The sequence below is a fragment of the Amblyomma maculatum genome, chromosome 11, assembly GCF_055883805.1.
Source record: "Amblyomma maculatum isolate TAMU_Amacu chromosome 11, ASM5588380v1, whole genome shotgun sequence".
Classification (NCBI taxonomy): domain Eukaryota; kingdom Metazoa; phylum Arthropoda; class Arachnida; order Ixodida; family Ixodidae; genus Amblyomma; species Amblyomma maculatum.
The window spans coordinates 74,546,297-74,562,525 of NC_139354.1; the positions used below are offsets into that span (position 1 = coordinate 74,546,297).

General features: G+C 42.3%; 1 protein-coding gene across 1 annotated transcript; it reads right to left on the reverse strand.

The window, feature by feature from the left end:
• Positions 1 to 2,531: 2,531 nt before the first annotated feature.
• On the reverse strand, positions 2,532 to 12,818 carry LOC146174177 (uncharacterized). Its single transcript, XM_084584287.1, has 3 exons — positions 12,431 to 12,818; positions 7,874 to 8,191; positions 2,532 to 5,483 (listed from the first exon to the last, which is right to left on the reverse strand). Exons 1-3 carry the CDS (start codon positions 12,522 to 12,524, stop codon positions 5,344 to 5,346), a joined length of 552 nt encoding a protein of 183 aa, XP_084440413.1. The 5' UTR covers positions 12,525 to 12,818; the 3' UTR covers positions 2,532 to 5,343.
• Positions 12,819 to 16,229: the final 3,411 nt, after the last annotated feature.

The window sequence follows — 16,229 nt, forward strand, 5'->3', positions numbered from 1 at the left end:
CACTATCTTCTTAACATCACATAGCTTCATCTGCAATGCCTCGAGAATGCCATCTAACCATCGCGTTCGCTGCCTACCCCGTCTCCGGCGACCCTCAACCTTTCCCAACATCAAATCTTTCTCCAGTGACTCCTCTCTTCTCATCAGATGACCAAAGTAGCTGAGCTTTAACTTTAGAATTTGACCCTCCAATGAGCAGTCAGGGTTTATGGTCGACAATATCGACTGATTTGATCTTCTGGCAGTCCAAGGAACTCTTAACAGTCTTCGCTAGCACCACAATTCAAACGCGTCAATTCTTCGGCGGTCAGCCTTTTTCACAGTCCAACTCTCGCATCCATACATCACAACTGGAAAGACCATAGCACGGGTTATACTGATCTTGGTTGGCAAGCTAATGTCTCTGCTCTTTACTAGGCGGTCAAGGCTAACCATTGCTCTCTTTCCCAGAAGCAGGCGTCTCCTAATTTCATGGCTGCAGTCTCCTTCCGAGGTAATCTTGGCGCCCAAGAACAGAAAATCTGTCACAGCTTCCACTTCTTGTCCATTGATGCTCCAGGACTTGATAGGGCAAGACGCCATGATCCTCGTCTTTTTAATGTTCAGTTTAAGCCCAAACTTCTCACTCTCTTCTTGTACGCGCATCAGAAGTCTCTTGAGTTCCACTTCACTTTCTGCCATTAAAGTGGTATCATCCGCATATCTAAGGTTGTTGATACGTTTTCCGGCAATCTTCACTCCAGCTGAAGACTCGTCAAGACCGGCCTTCCTCATGAGGCACTCTGCATATAGGTTAAATAGGCAGGGCGACAGTATGCAGCCTTGCCTCACCCCTTTCTCAATCGGAAACCAATCAGTAAGACCATGCCCAGTTCTGACTGTGGCCTCTTGTCCTTCATAAAGGTTCATGAGGAGACAGATGAGGTGAATTGGAACTCCCATCTCTTGGAGAGCTTGCCACAATCTGCTGTGATCTACGCAGTCAAACGCTTTCGCATAATCAATAAAGCAGAAGTAAATGGGTTTCTGGAACTCTCTTGCTTTTTCCATGATCCAGCGAAGGTTGGCAATTTGGTCTCTAGTTCCTCTGCCCTTGCGAAACCCAGCTTGCACGTCCGGAAGCTCCCGATCCACATACTGCTGCAGCCTACCTTGCAGGATTTTTAACATCACCTTGCTAGCATGCGAAATAAGCGCGATCGTGCGGTAGTTGGAACAATCTTTGGCACTGCCTTTCTTTGGAATGGGGATGTAAACTGACCTCCTCCAATCCTGTGGCCACTGCAGGGTTGTCCAAATCCTTTGACATAATGTATGCAGTGTGTTAACAGCGTCGTGGTTGAGGTTTTGAAGCAACTCAGCTGGAATACCATCAATTCCGCTAGCTTTGTTCTTAGCAAGGCTGGCTAAGGCCCATTCAACTTCACTCTTCAGGATGCCCGGCTCGAGATCAGTAATCACAACCGTCCTATGTTGGGTTTGCACATCTGGGTCCTTCTTGTACAGTTCTTCTGTGTATTCCTGCCACCTCTTCTTTATCTCTGAGGCTTCAGTGAGGTCCTTGCCTCGTTTGTCCTTTATCACGCCCAGCTTAGCACAGAAGCTTCCTTTGATATCTTTGATTGTCTTATACAGAGCTCTTGTGTTGTTCCTTAATTGGCTGTTGTCCTCAACTGCTTGACACTGTATGTTCAGGAAGGCATTCTTATCTCTCCTTGCTATTTTCTGAAAATCCGCATTGAGAACCTTGTATCTTTCTCTTTCCCCCATACCTTTTGCCATCCTCCTTTCCTCAGCTATTTGCAAAGCCTCTTCAGATAACCAGTTTGCTTTTTTGCATTTCTTTTGCTTTGGAACTACCTTAGTAGCAACTTCTTGTATTATATCACGAACATCAGTCCACATCTCTTCAGGCTCTTCGATTCGAGTAGAATTCCGCATTTTAGAAACTTAAGCTCAATTTTCTGCCCATAATAATGCGTGTCGCTTTTCTAAGTTGTGTTATATTTCATGAGGGCTTTTTAAGATATTTTGGTCGCTTTTCACATTCTAAACACCGCGATCTTTTCCTGTAAGCATATAGTGCTTCCGCATAGTTTTCCTGGGATTTGAAAATAAATATTCAGTTTCACACCCGTTAAGTGCCATTGTTGTCGTCTAGTCTTAGTCATTTGGTCTGCGAAACTAGTTCGGTTCCCGAGTTTATGTCGATCTAGATATGAACGCCATCGCATGATTGTCTTTTTTCCCTACAAATCACTGCTTCGTTAGCTGGCTGCGTTATCAGCCACCAGTAAAGCAAACACGGTTTCATTTTCTTCGTTTAATACTTAGTCTGGCGTCATTCTGCACCACTTACAAGATTAGCTCACTGTTCTGTAGTTTTTTGCTTGTCTTTTTTTGACGGGGAGAAGCTTGCAGGCAAGCTATGTCCCACGTAGAATCGGACGCAACTACTCCAAAACTTTTGCAACATTTTGAGGCGCATAACTGTTTGCCAGCAGCCTCCTCAACAAACTAAAATGGGCATGTAGGGCTAGAAAAAAGCGTTTTATTGAAAATATTTGAGAAATGTTACATGGAATCATGCGTAACTTCATGAAGTGAAACTCAAATGTGCATTATCAGGAAACGGCGGAGACTTTGAAGCCAACCCGGAACTTGAACGGAGGTAATGTACACATTATCTACACTAACATTATGGCTCATCTTAACCAAAACAGCTTGCTTCATATCAACTAGCATGGTTTTCGGAAACATGTTTAGTGCCACACACAGTTATTTGAGTTTGTAACAGACCTTTATCTGGGATTCGATTCATCCCTGTATATGACTCTATATTTATTGATATCGCCAAATATTTTGATCGCATCCCCCATAATAGCTTAATGATAAAAAAATCTAATCTGCAACTTGATCAATATGCTAAACAGTAGACTAACGCCTTTCTAACTAATTGATTTAAATCAGTGAAAATACATAACTGCTTTTCAACTCGCTGAATAGTTGCTTCCGATGTGCCTCAGGGTTCGGTGCTGGGTCCTTTGCTCTTCTTAATTTTTAATAATGACATTGCGTGTAACATTACATCTACAATAAGATTATTCGCAGATGATAGTGTAATTTACAGAAAAATATCTAACCCTACTGGCATCATCGCTCTAGGCTGACCTCGATGAGCTGACTCTTTGGTGCGCAGGTGGCAAATGGTTAATAACACCGATAAAACCAAACATGTTAAATTTACTTCCGCTGCTTATTAAAGTCCAGTTGCTTACACAATTAACAACTCTCTCACTGAAATTGCTGCATTGGTGTAATACCTCGGCGTGCACTTTAACACGAAAATAGGCTGAACACACATATCGTGTACGTCGCTTCCGAATGTCGTAAAAAACTTGGTCTTCTTAAGCTGCGACTGCATCTTGCCGACAAAAACACATGACTACAGGGCTTGAACTCGGTAGTCATACCTTGATTAAAATATGCCTGAGTCATTTGGAATTCGTACCAAGCCTATCTTATTAACATGTTAGAATCGGTCCAAAACAAAGCAGCGCGATTCATTTGTTAACAGCACTCTCGGCATCAAAGCGTTACAGAGATTAAAACATCACTCAATCTCCCGCTCCTGGTCATGCGCAAAAATTTCATTCGTTTATCTCATTTTCATGCTCTCTCTCACAGTAGCACACCACTTGTATGCTCACACATCTTTCCGGCGGCGCACGTTTCTATACTCTTGTAGATCATAGTATAAAAGTTAAACCTATTTTATTGCGACCTGAAAGATTCAAGTATTCACCTTTGGTCCTGTCTATCAACGAGTGGAACTCACTTCCTTCTAGTATCGCCATTATTTCTGAAGCATCATCTTTTGAAGCAGCTCTTCTATCACATTTTAGGAAACGTAGCGCAAAGAAGACAAGGACAACTATCTCCTATCACACTTGAATTCACGAACCTAACCTGATGTGCATTTTACCTTTCTAGCTCTTCGATTTATCGTCAGTATTACGTGCTCCATTACGTGCCCTGAAACGTTTTCCTGTTCCATGTACCGCAACTTCCGAAGGCGATATTTTCATTTTTTTTTTGATGTGCTGTGTTTCCCTGTTTTGTTAGATGTGCATTTTCATTTTATTTTTTTAAATCTCCCAAAACCAGCTCTTGTCGCCTGTATAAATTGTTAATGGTTTTTTTGTGCCCCTATTTCAGCTTACAGCTTTTTGTTTGCTTGTATTGTAAATTATTTGTGAATATTTGATGAATCCCCCCTTTGTAATTCCCGCAAGGTCCCTTAGGGTATTTGAAATGAAGAAATGTTTGAAGAAATTTGAACATGAAGCCCTGTTTTCCTCAAATATTGCAGCTTTTTCAATCCAAATGACGTACATCGGAAATAAATACTTGCGGCATTTAGCCTATGTTGAACATAACTGCCGAAACGCTTAAATATGAAGCTAAGTATTTCCTTTTTAATAATGTCTAAGCCCATTTTACATTGTTTTTGCTATTGTATATGCCTCTCCGAGGGATCCGGTTACTAATAGTTTTGTCCAAAAAGCGAATGTAATTCTAATGTTGGTACTGAAAACCTAACGATGACCCGATTCTACGCACCGTACAGCTTTCTAATTCTTTATAATTTTTGTGGGTACTCGTTAGAAACTTGTGCATTCTTGTCATCCCTCAACTTAACACTTCCATCCCTATTAGCCGTTGGCCGCATATAAAGCTTGCAATAATCAGAACGAAACATTTGCGAATTTTAAGTGCTTTCAGTTACCGGGTTAAGGTACCGTAAACATGTTGCCAGAGTTGCCTGGAATGAATCCTTAATAATCTCGTTCATAAACCTTGGACAATAAATCAAGCGAACATTACGATGGCTTCCAGAAATAAAATGAACGTTTTGCTTACAAATATCTCTTCAAGAGGTTCTCAGCGCTGTTCTACAAAACACTCAAATGCAGCGGATCATTTGTTGTAAATATACATTGAATTCTTATGGAGCTTACACTATAATCATTCACACTCTCTTGTTATCTCTCAAACAAGCTGTAATTTCTCCTTCCATGTCAGTACCTGATATCCAAAATTATTTAGGGCAATTCTTATTCTGAAATAAAGAAAAATTTTATATACAATAAAAGAAATCAAATTATATCATTATATTTTTCTTTAATCCGCTTCTACGCCCGTACGAACTCGAGTCTAAGTGCACTCGCATATATCTATTAAATAGGCGCAAGTACAGATGACGTGAAAAACTTTTATGAAGTATCGATCACAAAGTATGTGAAATATTTATACGTTTCATTCTTGGTGCTCCATACTCTATCACCACGATAGTGCTACACACGCCAGACAAAAGAAGCCAATAGCGACCAAGAATTTTCCAGACGTGTTGCCTTCTTTTGATTCTTGGCGCATGTCGTCAGGGGTAGTGGCTTCAGGACCTTGGTCATCTTCAGCGGATGCTGAGGAACAAAGTGTACAGAAGAAGCTGTTAGAAATGGCTCACGTGCAGAAAGTTTATTTAATAAACTTGGATGCAATATTATGGTCATAGCCATATTCAGCGAACAATAAAATTGTAATAATTTAGGCACACTGTAGAAGTTAGCGAATCGCACAAAATATTATGAGATTTGAAAGACCTGATGATGCGCAGAACATCATGGTAGCACCCTTTGTTCTTTGAATCACCATAAATCTGCTTCCCCTTTCCCTTTCATTGCAGTTTACTTTTATTTATGTAGTTAGGCAATGTGTAGAGTACATGTTATATGCATATGAAAACTTGCCCTATGCTAAAGTTTGTCAGCTCGCCCTCTCTCTCAACAGCATCGCTTTTAGACTTAAAAAGTTGTACATGGTTTTCAACTCTGACAGCGTCTTCTTGCGCTTGGCTATGCACATGTGTAAAGCTGTATCTCATATAGTGCAAAGTTTATTATGTTTATCGATTGAAAAAAATATTTGATACTAAAAAGCTTATTAACATATAGCATCAATGAGAGTAATCTGGCAAGAATATTGTGCCGAAACTTCAGGTAAAAAGCAGCAAAATGATCTAGCACGGTGGCTTCATTATTGTCCGCATATTGGTCAATGCCTCTTTCTCTCACTGTCAGCAGTGCCTTAGTGGTTATAGCGGTGGAATTCTGAGCCGCCAGTACCGAGTTGCATCCCTCCGGTGGCGGCTCATTTCGTCTGCAAACGGGGTGCATAGCACACTTGTAGTCGATATCATCCGGCGTGCTCCACAATGGCAACTGATTAGTATGTGCTGCTTCCGGCCGTAACTCCTCAGCTACCAAATCGCACCAACCTCTTCATGTCGTTATTATTTCACACTTACCTTCCTCTCTACCATAACTGTGCATTACTAGCGTCTATTGAGAAATCTATTCGCCACGCCTTTATTTCCTCATAGAAAGTTGCTAGGCAGGAAGCGTTTTGAGCAAAGCCTTCGCCACCAGTCGCGCGGCACTTGTACCACTGATAATTATATTTTTACATTCATTTGTATGTTAAACAAAGTCATATACACGGCTTGGCAGAAACCTTTTGAAAACATTCGGTCAATTTAAATAGCATTCAAACATGTTGCTGCTCAACATGTCCGTCGACAAATCATTTCACTCAAGAATTAATTTGCCACCCGCACCCACTTCGTTTTGCCTAACATCATAGTTAATGTACCCAGTGATTATGGGAAAGCTCCTGCAAGTTTTGGTTTTCAAAGCCGCATTTCATTTTATAACTAGCTCTACTGTATTCATACAAGTTTCGCCTAGATCCGCCTTATTCTAGCACTGGGCAGTGAACATTGTCGTCTTCATCAACTTCCAACTGCAAGCGATCTCGCGCTGGGCAACGAAAATTATAATCTTCGTGAAATTCCATCTACTCCGCTATTTCATTTTTCTCGGGTAAATATGCCCTACAAATACAACCGCAACCGTGCCAAACAGGCTACCGAGAACATCAGAGAACGAGACATTGTCAAAAAGTTTATCAAGCGTGGAAGCGAGGCAAAATCGAAGCAGCTGCAGGCTTTCGCTTCCGGAAGGGAAACTTGGTTCAGGGAAGGTTTAACTGCAGCCATTTTTTCTCGCTTTTTGCTAGCACCGTCCAGCCTGCGTTCGTCGCTCAAGCAGTGTGGCTCAATCTTCTTTCCATCCCGGCTTCCTATCTTTCAGAGCGACAGCTCTAATTCTCCCATGCCCATCCTTAACGGGCTAGCTGATTTGACCGCCAAACCGCAATAACGCTAGTATTACCTTGACGCTCCGCGCGCCAGCTCCTTGTCTTGTCGCTAATATTTAATAGTGAAGGAAAACTTAACCGGGCTTTCGATCGACACAGTAGATTAAGCCGTGTTGAACGCCTGCACTCTTTCACGTAGCAGAATGGTCATTCACCAAGGCCTGAAGAGAAGCTAAAGTTTTGATTTCCAGAAAACAATTTTTTTTTCATTTCCCCCCTTCATCAAGGCGTCGAAATTACAACCGTTTCGACAATCCTGCAGTTCGAGCTCTCTGCTGCTATCGTATTGGCGCGCTGCGCCTCAAATGCTAGCGATCTCCTTTCTTCTGCTGACGTGGCATGAGTTTCTCATTCCCTCACAACTTCTTTACCTGATACAACACCGGTGTTCAAAGAAAGGTCCGATACACATTTAGCGGCAGCTCCCGCTTGACAATGAGGCTACAGCTTTTGGGAACTGGGAAGTATATCAGTACGCTCTAGATACGGAATAAATGCGGCTCGACATACAGCGAAAGCGTTTCTGCAATCAGCCTACATATATGTACATACACGGCATTTTGGAGTTTCTAAACTTACGGAGGCAGAAACTTACGCTCCGAGGGTGTACGTAGTTGCACGACCGTTGGGTCACTTCTAACCACGTTGCGTCCGCACTGTGAGGTTGCTGTTACCACAACAATATATGAGGCGTGTAGCTGGCTTTCAAAAACTACCCGGACGGCAGTTGTATCGTAATTCCTGCAACTGCCCTTTCTGCTGTGGGTGATAAATTCATCGTACGCTTCACAGATGCTGACTGAATAGGTGACGGTGTTTTCCGCTACATATTGAGATGGAGTCCACTCTATCTGCGTTCGTGAGGCTGATGTCCAGGCCACGGTGACGTCTTTGGGAGACTGTAGAACAGTACCTAAAAAAAGCGCAGAATTTAGCATTGAGTGGCAGCCACGAGATGAATGAAATTCATTTTTCACTTCATTTGGCTTTCGGCCCGTCAAGAAGCTTTCTTCGCAATTCAAGCCAATTAACAGCAGCTGCCACTTATTTTTTTTTTTTTTGCTCCAGTCACAACTTTTTGCGGTATGCCAGAAGGCCGGGTGAATGCCGATTTGCGTTTTCTGCCTGACAAAGAAGGCCCAAGTAATTATATGCCAGAAGACGGCAATAGTTAACATCACCCTTGGTGGTTTAAGTTCGGCAAAGGTAGGATATTTCTTGATACATACGCCCCCTGGACCTGGTTTAAATCCCGACCGCAGTGGATATTCCAGACTGCTGTATGGTTCACTCACAGCTCAGTACATACGCTCGCCATCCTAATCACATCTGCTTAATTGCACCCGCATATGAATGAGCTTCAAAAAAGGCGCGTCTCTGTAGAATGCTATGTTAGTGCACCTTAAAGAAACATAAGAGGTCAAAATTTCGGAACCGTTCTACACCTTCGTCGATCTTGAGTCGCTTGTGGAGCTTACTTTTCTTTCGTCAGCATTTTCCTTTTTCACTCTCAGTAATGAGTGTCCGCTTTATTCAACCTGTTTATTCTTCCCTTTTTTGTTTCTATTCATGTCGCATTCTTTTCACTTATTTTCCTTCCACCGTTCGCCGCACCATCATTCCGCCTGGCCTTATGCGAGCACATCTGAGAGTTTTGGGCCCACTGGATCCAGTTTTATTTTTGCTTGTCCATCTCTTCAAGTAATTAGCGTTAAGGGGCGTCTGCCTAATTTTGTTATTTGTGTCGTGTGTTTTTGTTATTTTTTCTGTAATTCTTGTCTTCTACATTTACTATTGGGCGTATGTCTGCCTTTCTCTTTATTTTCAATTGGTTTTTGCCTGCGATACATTCTGGTTAGGAGCGCACTTTCTCTCATATTTATTTATTTTAATTTTTGCGTGTCAACAGTTTAATAATAAAATGTGAATTACACCGTATGAATAAACCGCAAACACCTACGACAGTGCTTGAGCCCAATGCTCGCTAGCAGTTCAGTGTAGGGGGGTCAGTGAGTGACTTCTTTGTCCTAGTACTCCAAATGAAAACATCAGTTCATGTTGCAGCAGACTCTTAAGCAACATATCCGTAATATGAATATTTTGCTGCAACGGTTGTGGCGCTCGCTGATTATGTGGTATGTATACCTCACAATTAATTACGATCACATTGTTATTCTACATCAGGGAAGTAGTTTAATCTAGTGTTCATATTAGTGACATATTAGGCTGGTTACACATCAACGCTAGGCCTACGTTTCTTAAGGCGTCCTGAGGAGAAAGCTGAGATTTTTGTGTTTTCGAAAATCATTTATCTACGCACGTTCTACAAAACTGAGTATGCCTTTGACGCTTGTTTGCACTGCGCCATATACGCTCAAATATGTTTTCATGAGTCTTGCTGAGAAGATGCTATTTAAAGTGGTACTACGCTGTCCTATAGTAGAATTTCCTTCATTACGAATGATATCCCAAATGCATATGTTTAAAGCGATAAAACAATTGCTTCATTGTATGTGTCTACAAGACTCCTAAGATCCGGAATCGAAATGTCGATACGTGCCATTAAACATTGTATTCAGTACTAAAAAATGTAATTCCTATAATAACATAATCGCATTCTATATGAGAAGGAATGATGTTTGTGCGGATAGAGCTTTGACGCTATCAAATACGGCTAATATTTTGTTTATTCGCAATGGTTGAGCACCTTCTGCTCACTTACGCATATAATTTGGTTCAAAGCTAAAAGCAACCCCGTACAGTCGTGAGCAGCCTTGTCTAGAGTGCGCCGACAGTGTTCCGCGGAGCAAGTCAGCGCCATCTAACGATAGGCTCTGAGTTCGAGTTATGTGTCCCATGCGCATGCGCGGCCAAAATAAAGCAGTGCCTGCTCGTGGGTTCCCGGACACATTTCCATCCAGTGCTTGCGCTTCATTCCGCCAGGTACAGGCTTAATGATATGTAACAGCGGTCTGTAAACCAACGTGTTTCGCGCGAATCACGAAGCGGCTAGGCAAGTGGAATGTGATATCGGGTTATCGCTAGGTTCAAAAGCAATTGCAAGTGATAGCGGATAATCGCGCGCTTCAAGCACCATAGCAAATAGTGCGAGAATTGGGCCTAGTTGGCTGTTAGGTGTTTGTTTTCGTCCTGTCCGTATACGGTTACGACCACGCACGTTTCAGGCGTCTCGTTTGATGGCGTGTTTTTGGGCCGAGTTATAAGCTATACGGGACACAGCAGTTTGCATCGCTGTAGATATAGAACTTGATTTCCTCCACGATGAGGTACAGCAGCGATGAGTGGTTCATATGCAAGAACGCGCATTATTCCGCTATCAGTCGCGCTTTTTTGCCTGGTCGTCTCGTTGCACTCGAGAAACACGGCGTCATCGCGACGCTCTGGGGACCGTCACAACCTCACAAATTATGGTGCCTCGATGCGGAGAGCGGGCGCGCATCGAGGCATCCTATCACAAATGCAGTCAATACGACCCTAGCGGCAAGAAAAGTGTTCGCAAGGCAGGGGTTGGATGTTGAAGTGATGAGCAGGCATCCTTCCTATTTGCCGCGCATGCGCACGGGACGCATAGCTCAAACCCAGAGCCTAACGTTAGATGTCACTGACTTGCTCCACAGAGCCCTGTCGGCGCGCTCTAGACAAGGGTGCTCACGACTGTACATTTTCATGAGCATTGTGGACATTATTCACAATATTGGAACACAGTTTCAAGCGCCATAGGTTATAAGCCGGCTTCTTTGTTGGCTGTGTAGGGCAGGACATTAGAGACCGACGTAAGCATTTTCTTTACACAAAGAAAATATTGAATCAATACAAATCACCCATATTGATGAGGTGGCAAGTAAATTCTAACCAAGATGGCAAAAAGCCAAACATAAAATTGTGTCTTTACCTCACTAAAACAGTGATTCTTCTCTTTTATCTTTTTTGCCTTTTATGCTCCTCATTTATAATATTTAGAGCAGTCTGACTGCACAGAATAATTAGTTAGCAGCAAGGTTCCAATTTATATCTGGTGGCATTTCCGGATCGCAAAACAAGCAAGCAACAGAACCATGTAATAATCGGGCAAACTATTTGGTAGTTTTGTTGTAACCCCAAGTATTCCTAGTTTGCATAACATTTTTTCAGACCTATAGTTTTTTCTCTACTAGTTTTTCTTCTCTCATGTTCTGTCCGATTTTTGTTCATTCGCAGCTACTAGAAATTATGGTGTTACTACGCAATTCCTGCTGTAACTATAGTCAAAAAGCATTAGTTATTTCTATTACGACCAAAAAAACCGTTTCTTCAGCATTTTTCAACTTTTTATATTAGAATGCACGGCACGTTACGCCAGGAAAATAAGTATCTGTGTTTCGCCAGCGGAAATATTTTGAATAATACCCTAACAACATGATCATATAACTTTCAATCCAATTGTTTTCATACATGTCTCACAGGGCATGATTATTAGGATTATCTTCCTCTCATTCTGCCGAAACCTTTGACGAAGCTTCATTGGCAATCGTTAACCACCGTCCGAAGGTTTTGTGCTCAAGACGAAAAGAAAATGAAGCTAGGAGAAATATACCGCATAATGCTGTGTCAGGAGCTTAACAAATAAATATTCGTTTTTCAAGGAAATTCAAAATATTACCTGCCTTGTTTGCTTCCACTGCCACTGTTGATGCTAACGCTTGGGATGTCGTCATTATCAGCTCTCTCAGAAAGGTTTCTATCATTTATACGTAGTGAAAGGCCAAAAGGTGAAATCGCTCGTTTGGTGCGACAACACCATCAGTGTTGGCATGAACGGTAACCTGCTTTCCAGAGTAGCGCCAAGTCAGGCTTCCCTGAGCGACCCAGTCCTGCCCTTGTAGTCGTACGTACTAGAGGCTGCCGTCATCGTAACGTAATGTGAAAGCGTAGACATAATTCGAGTAAAATCGACGCACATTATACTGAAGCAAAGTAGTTATGTCACGTAAATATAGCGTCTCAAGTGTGGTTTCCAGAAACGTGACTATGAGTATATTTTCAAGCTACCAGGCTAATGGTTTAATGAGGCTCTTCAATTCAGTATATTCTTGAACACTGTGAGATGCACAAAATTGTAAATAACATAAAAAAAATCTGAAATTCCACTCACCTTCACATTCTGCCCAAAGTCTATCGCCCATGTAGAATAAGCAAGCGATAAGAACCAGGCCAGCGCACAGAAACTTTGCTACACGCACGCACATCTCCTCTATGGCGCTTGCAGATGCCAGTCAATGCCTTTGACTCGACTCGTTCGAGCTTTGCTTCAAAGTTTCAAAACTAAAATGCGTAGGGTGTATCAATCGTAGCGAGTGTGCGCTAAAACTGCAGCAGTTTGTAAAGAGCGCCAATGTTTAAGCTCGAGCGTTTTGGCGAAGGAGTTTCGAGACCAAACCAACCGCAATATACCAGGGGTTTAGAGCGCCGATCCCTGAGTAATGCGAGGGGCTGGGACGGACGAGGCCAGTAACGTTAACAGCGGATGCAGTTGCAAGTGTGTTGAAACCGATACGGCACAGCGAAGCCCTTTATCAACACTGGTGAGCTAACGCCAGGAAGCAGCTTGTGTCACCGCTAGGAGAGACGCGGCTATGTCACAAGACACAGCAGATTTCAGACCCAGTTTTTAGCTATGAAGAGAGAAAATCCCTTTCGACCAACAATACTTTTTGCTTCTTACTTCCCCGGTGGCTGTTTATGCATTATACTAATTTGTGCTGGCCTTATCAATTACATGCATTTACGCAATGTTCCCGCTGCAAAATATTTCAATCTTTATACTGTGAACGTAATTTATATCCACTGGACCTGTCACGAAGACTGTGATAGACCATGGGAGGTAAACACCGTCACACGTCTTTATTTCGGCTGAGTTCAGAAATCCTATGAATAACGGTATTGACGCTATGTATGGGTACAGTCGTAGTTTACGTTTTCCGTACAAATCACTGTTGCCCTCTAATATAAATTCATTTCTCTGTTCGTTAACCTATGCGGCTACGCCCGGCATTCATTTTTGTGATGTTGTTCAGTGTTCCTCGTTAAAAGTGGCGTTAATCATTTGACTGGAATATTTGGGCCAGATATATTTATTTTGAATTTTGTAAATATTTGTGGCTTAGGTTTGTAAACAACAAACGTTAACAACCTCTGCTTTTCACGTAGCCTAACTACAACTGGGTTATCATTATGCATCTGTAATTCTATTTACTTATTTTCTTTTACTGCATTTATAGCACCATTTTTATGGCGATTGTTCTTGCTCTTACGACCATTCGTTTCATTGGCAGGTGTGATGCTATTTTATCCCGTTAATGGTACTGTTTTTATTTCGCAGGATTGTAGAAGGTACGTGTCAGTATGCCCTCGTGTTAGAGAGCACATAAGACCGTTGCGTTATCTTTTACTCGGCTGTTCTGTCTACAACGCAGAACTTACCTTTCGGGCACGAGCTCCACCACTGGAACAGGCGGCGCTAGTATCGACCTAGGGGAGCTGGCGGGATCACGTGGCTCTCATTACTGCTGCTGAAGCAGTCGATGGATTGAATTTCTTGATTTTGCAATCCAAAAGTCGAGTTTTTTTTTCTGCAGGTTTGCTTTTTAACATGAGCTAGCATCACACACTTTCACTTTGCGTCATCGCTGTTGCTTTAGTTTATTTAAAAATTAGCTGAATGAAGCTTGGTTAAACAAATTGCTAGTGTGTAAAGAAGTGAGTGGTCAGTCTTGTGCATGCAACATGCGTTTCATCGAGCAAGATTCCACCTATGTGAAGTTGGAGAGTTCCGTGAGTTGCGGCCAAAGAAGTGGTGCTAATTAAATTTTATGTTCTGATCTTTATCACCTCTGAAGCTAACAAAGTGTGATATATGGGGGGATTGAAAATATACTGGCTTCATCGCAGATCACTACCTATCCAATGCAAGGAATGTTCGTCCGAAAGGGGGGGGAGGGGGGTTACAAATTTCTTCTTGTTGAAGGCATTGATGCGCCACAATAATTGTTTCTGCTGCAGCGCGCAGCGGTACGCGTTATGACTTGCATTAGGCAATTTGAGCAGCAATTTAAGTGACCGAGAAAACAAATACCATGCATACCATGATCTGCTGACGTAGGAAATCTACGCGGAAATATGCACACCCACAAGAAGCTCGAATGGCAATGATAGTTGTCAGTGCGCAAGAAGGAACCACCTTGCCCAGTACTTTAAAATATTTCTTCGCTTCAACCGCAGATTAAAACGACAAAAAATGATCAGCTGAATGACGCTGCTTCTGCCGGCACTGTGCGCAAGTAGTCAGTTTTCATCACATTAGAGCTCTGTTTCTCTACCAGAGCAATGTGATTACCGAGCAAAGGAGCGATGTAGCAGTGCAGCGCATAATTTTCTGAAAATGGATACCGTAAATTGTGATCGCTTATTTCTGACTTGATGTGTCATATGTTCACTTCCTTTCACAACAGCGACAAACAACGCTGCAGGTGTGCGGCGTGTATCAACAGCGTCGCTTGTCCCGTACTTCGAATGTTGCGTCATTAGCAACGCAGTTCCGCTTGCTTGCGACAGGCGGCGACGCAGACATGCGGGCCAAGAGAAATTGTTTAAAGGGAGACAACGCAGTGAACTAAATTACATCAATTATAGCCGAGTCATTTAGGAACGACAATAGGGTAATCTCTGCAAATCAGAAAGCAACACAAGGTAGCAGAATACAAAGCAGCTTAGAACTGACCAATCTAAACTGGAAAAAGGCAGAAAAAAATATTCCTAAAAACACATCTACAGAAATAGATGGAATTCCGATCAAGCTGAATAATAAATTTGTTCCAAGAAGTAAGAAAACGTTGTTGAAAGCTTTGGAAACAGTCATAACAAATAATCAAATTCCGGACAGCTGGCGGCGGATTAAAATGAATTTGATTTATACAGGGAAAGAAGAAAGGATGCACATGAAATCCTCCAGGCCGATTACCATAACATACAGGTTAGCCATGCAGGCAGTGAAATTAAAGGTGCAAGCATGGGTAGAAAGTAACAAGATACTCGGAGAACTTCAGAAGGGCTTTAGAAATGGCAGGCGCTTAGATGATAGCCTGTTCGTGCTTACCCAATGCATCGAAATATCTAGAGTGGAAAATAGACCTTTGTATTTGGCCTTCCTGGACATAAACGGGGCGTACGACAACGTAAGCAAGGGACACTTGTGGAACATATTAAAATAAGAAGATATCGGTTATGAGATAACAGAGTTCCTACAGGAAATATCCTGGGATAACAAAGTATAAATTACATGGGAAGGGATAAGAAGTACGGAAGCTGTCAAGGTATGCAAAGGATTAAGACAAGGTTGTCCTCTATCACCACTGCTGTTCATGCTTTATATGATAAACCTGGAACGGCAGATACAAGAAAGTAACCTAGGTTTTAACTTGCTCTATAGATTAGGTGGAAAGGCGGTAGAGCAGCGCCTTTAGGGTTTGATGTATGCAGACGATATTGTGCTGCTAGCTTAGAGTCTGGAAGAATTGCAAACTCTAATTAAGTATCGTGGAGCTGAAGGGGACGCTCTAGGCTCCAGTTTTCCGCGCAGTTAAGTCGGGTTTAATGATTTTCAACGGCTCAACTGATCAGGATCTTAAATTACAAGGCCATGAAATACCCAAAGTAGCAGAATATAAATATCTCGGAGTACGGGTAAACGAAGCATTGGCATACATTGGAAAGTATGAGCAATCACTTAAGGCCAAAGGGCGAAGAAATGCCGGAATAATGAAGCATAGGGCATGGTGGGCATACAACAGGTATGAGGTGTTGAGGGGTATTTGGAAACGAATTATGGTGCCCGTGCTTACTTTCGGCAATGCGGTTTTGTGCCTAAAATCAGAGGTACAGTCGACATTAGAAAT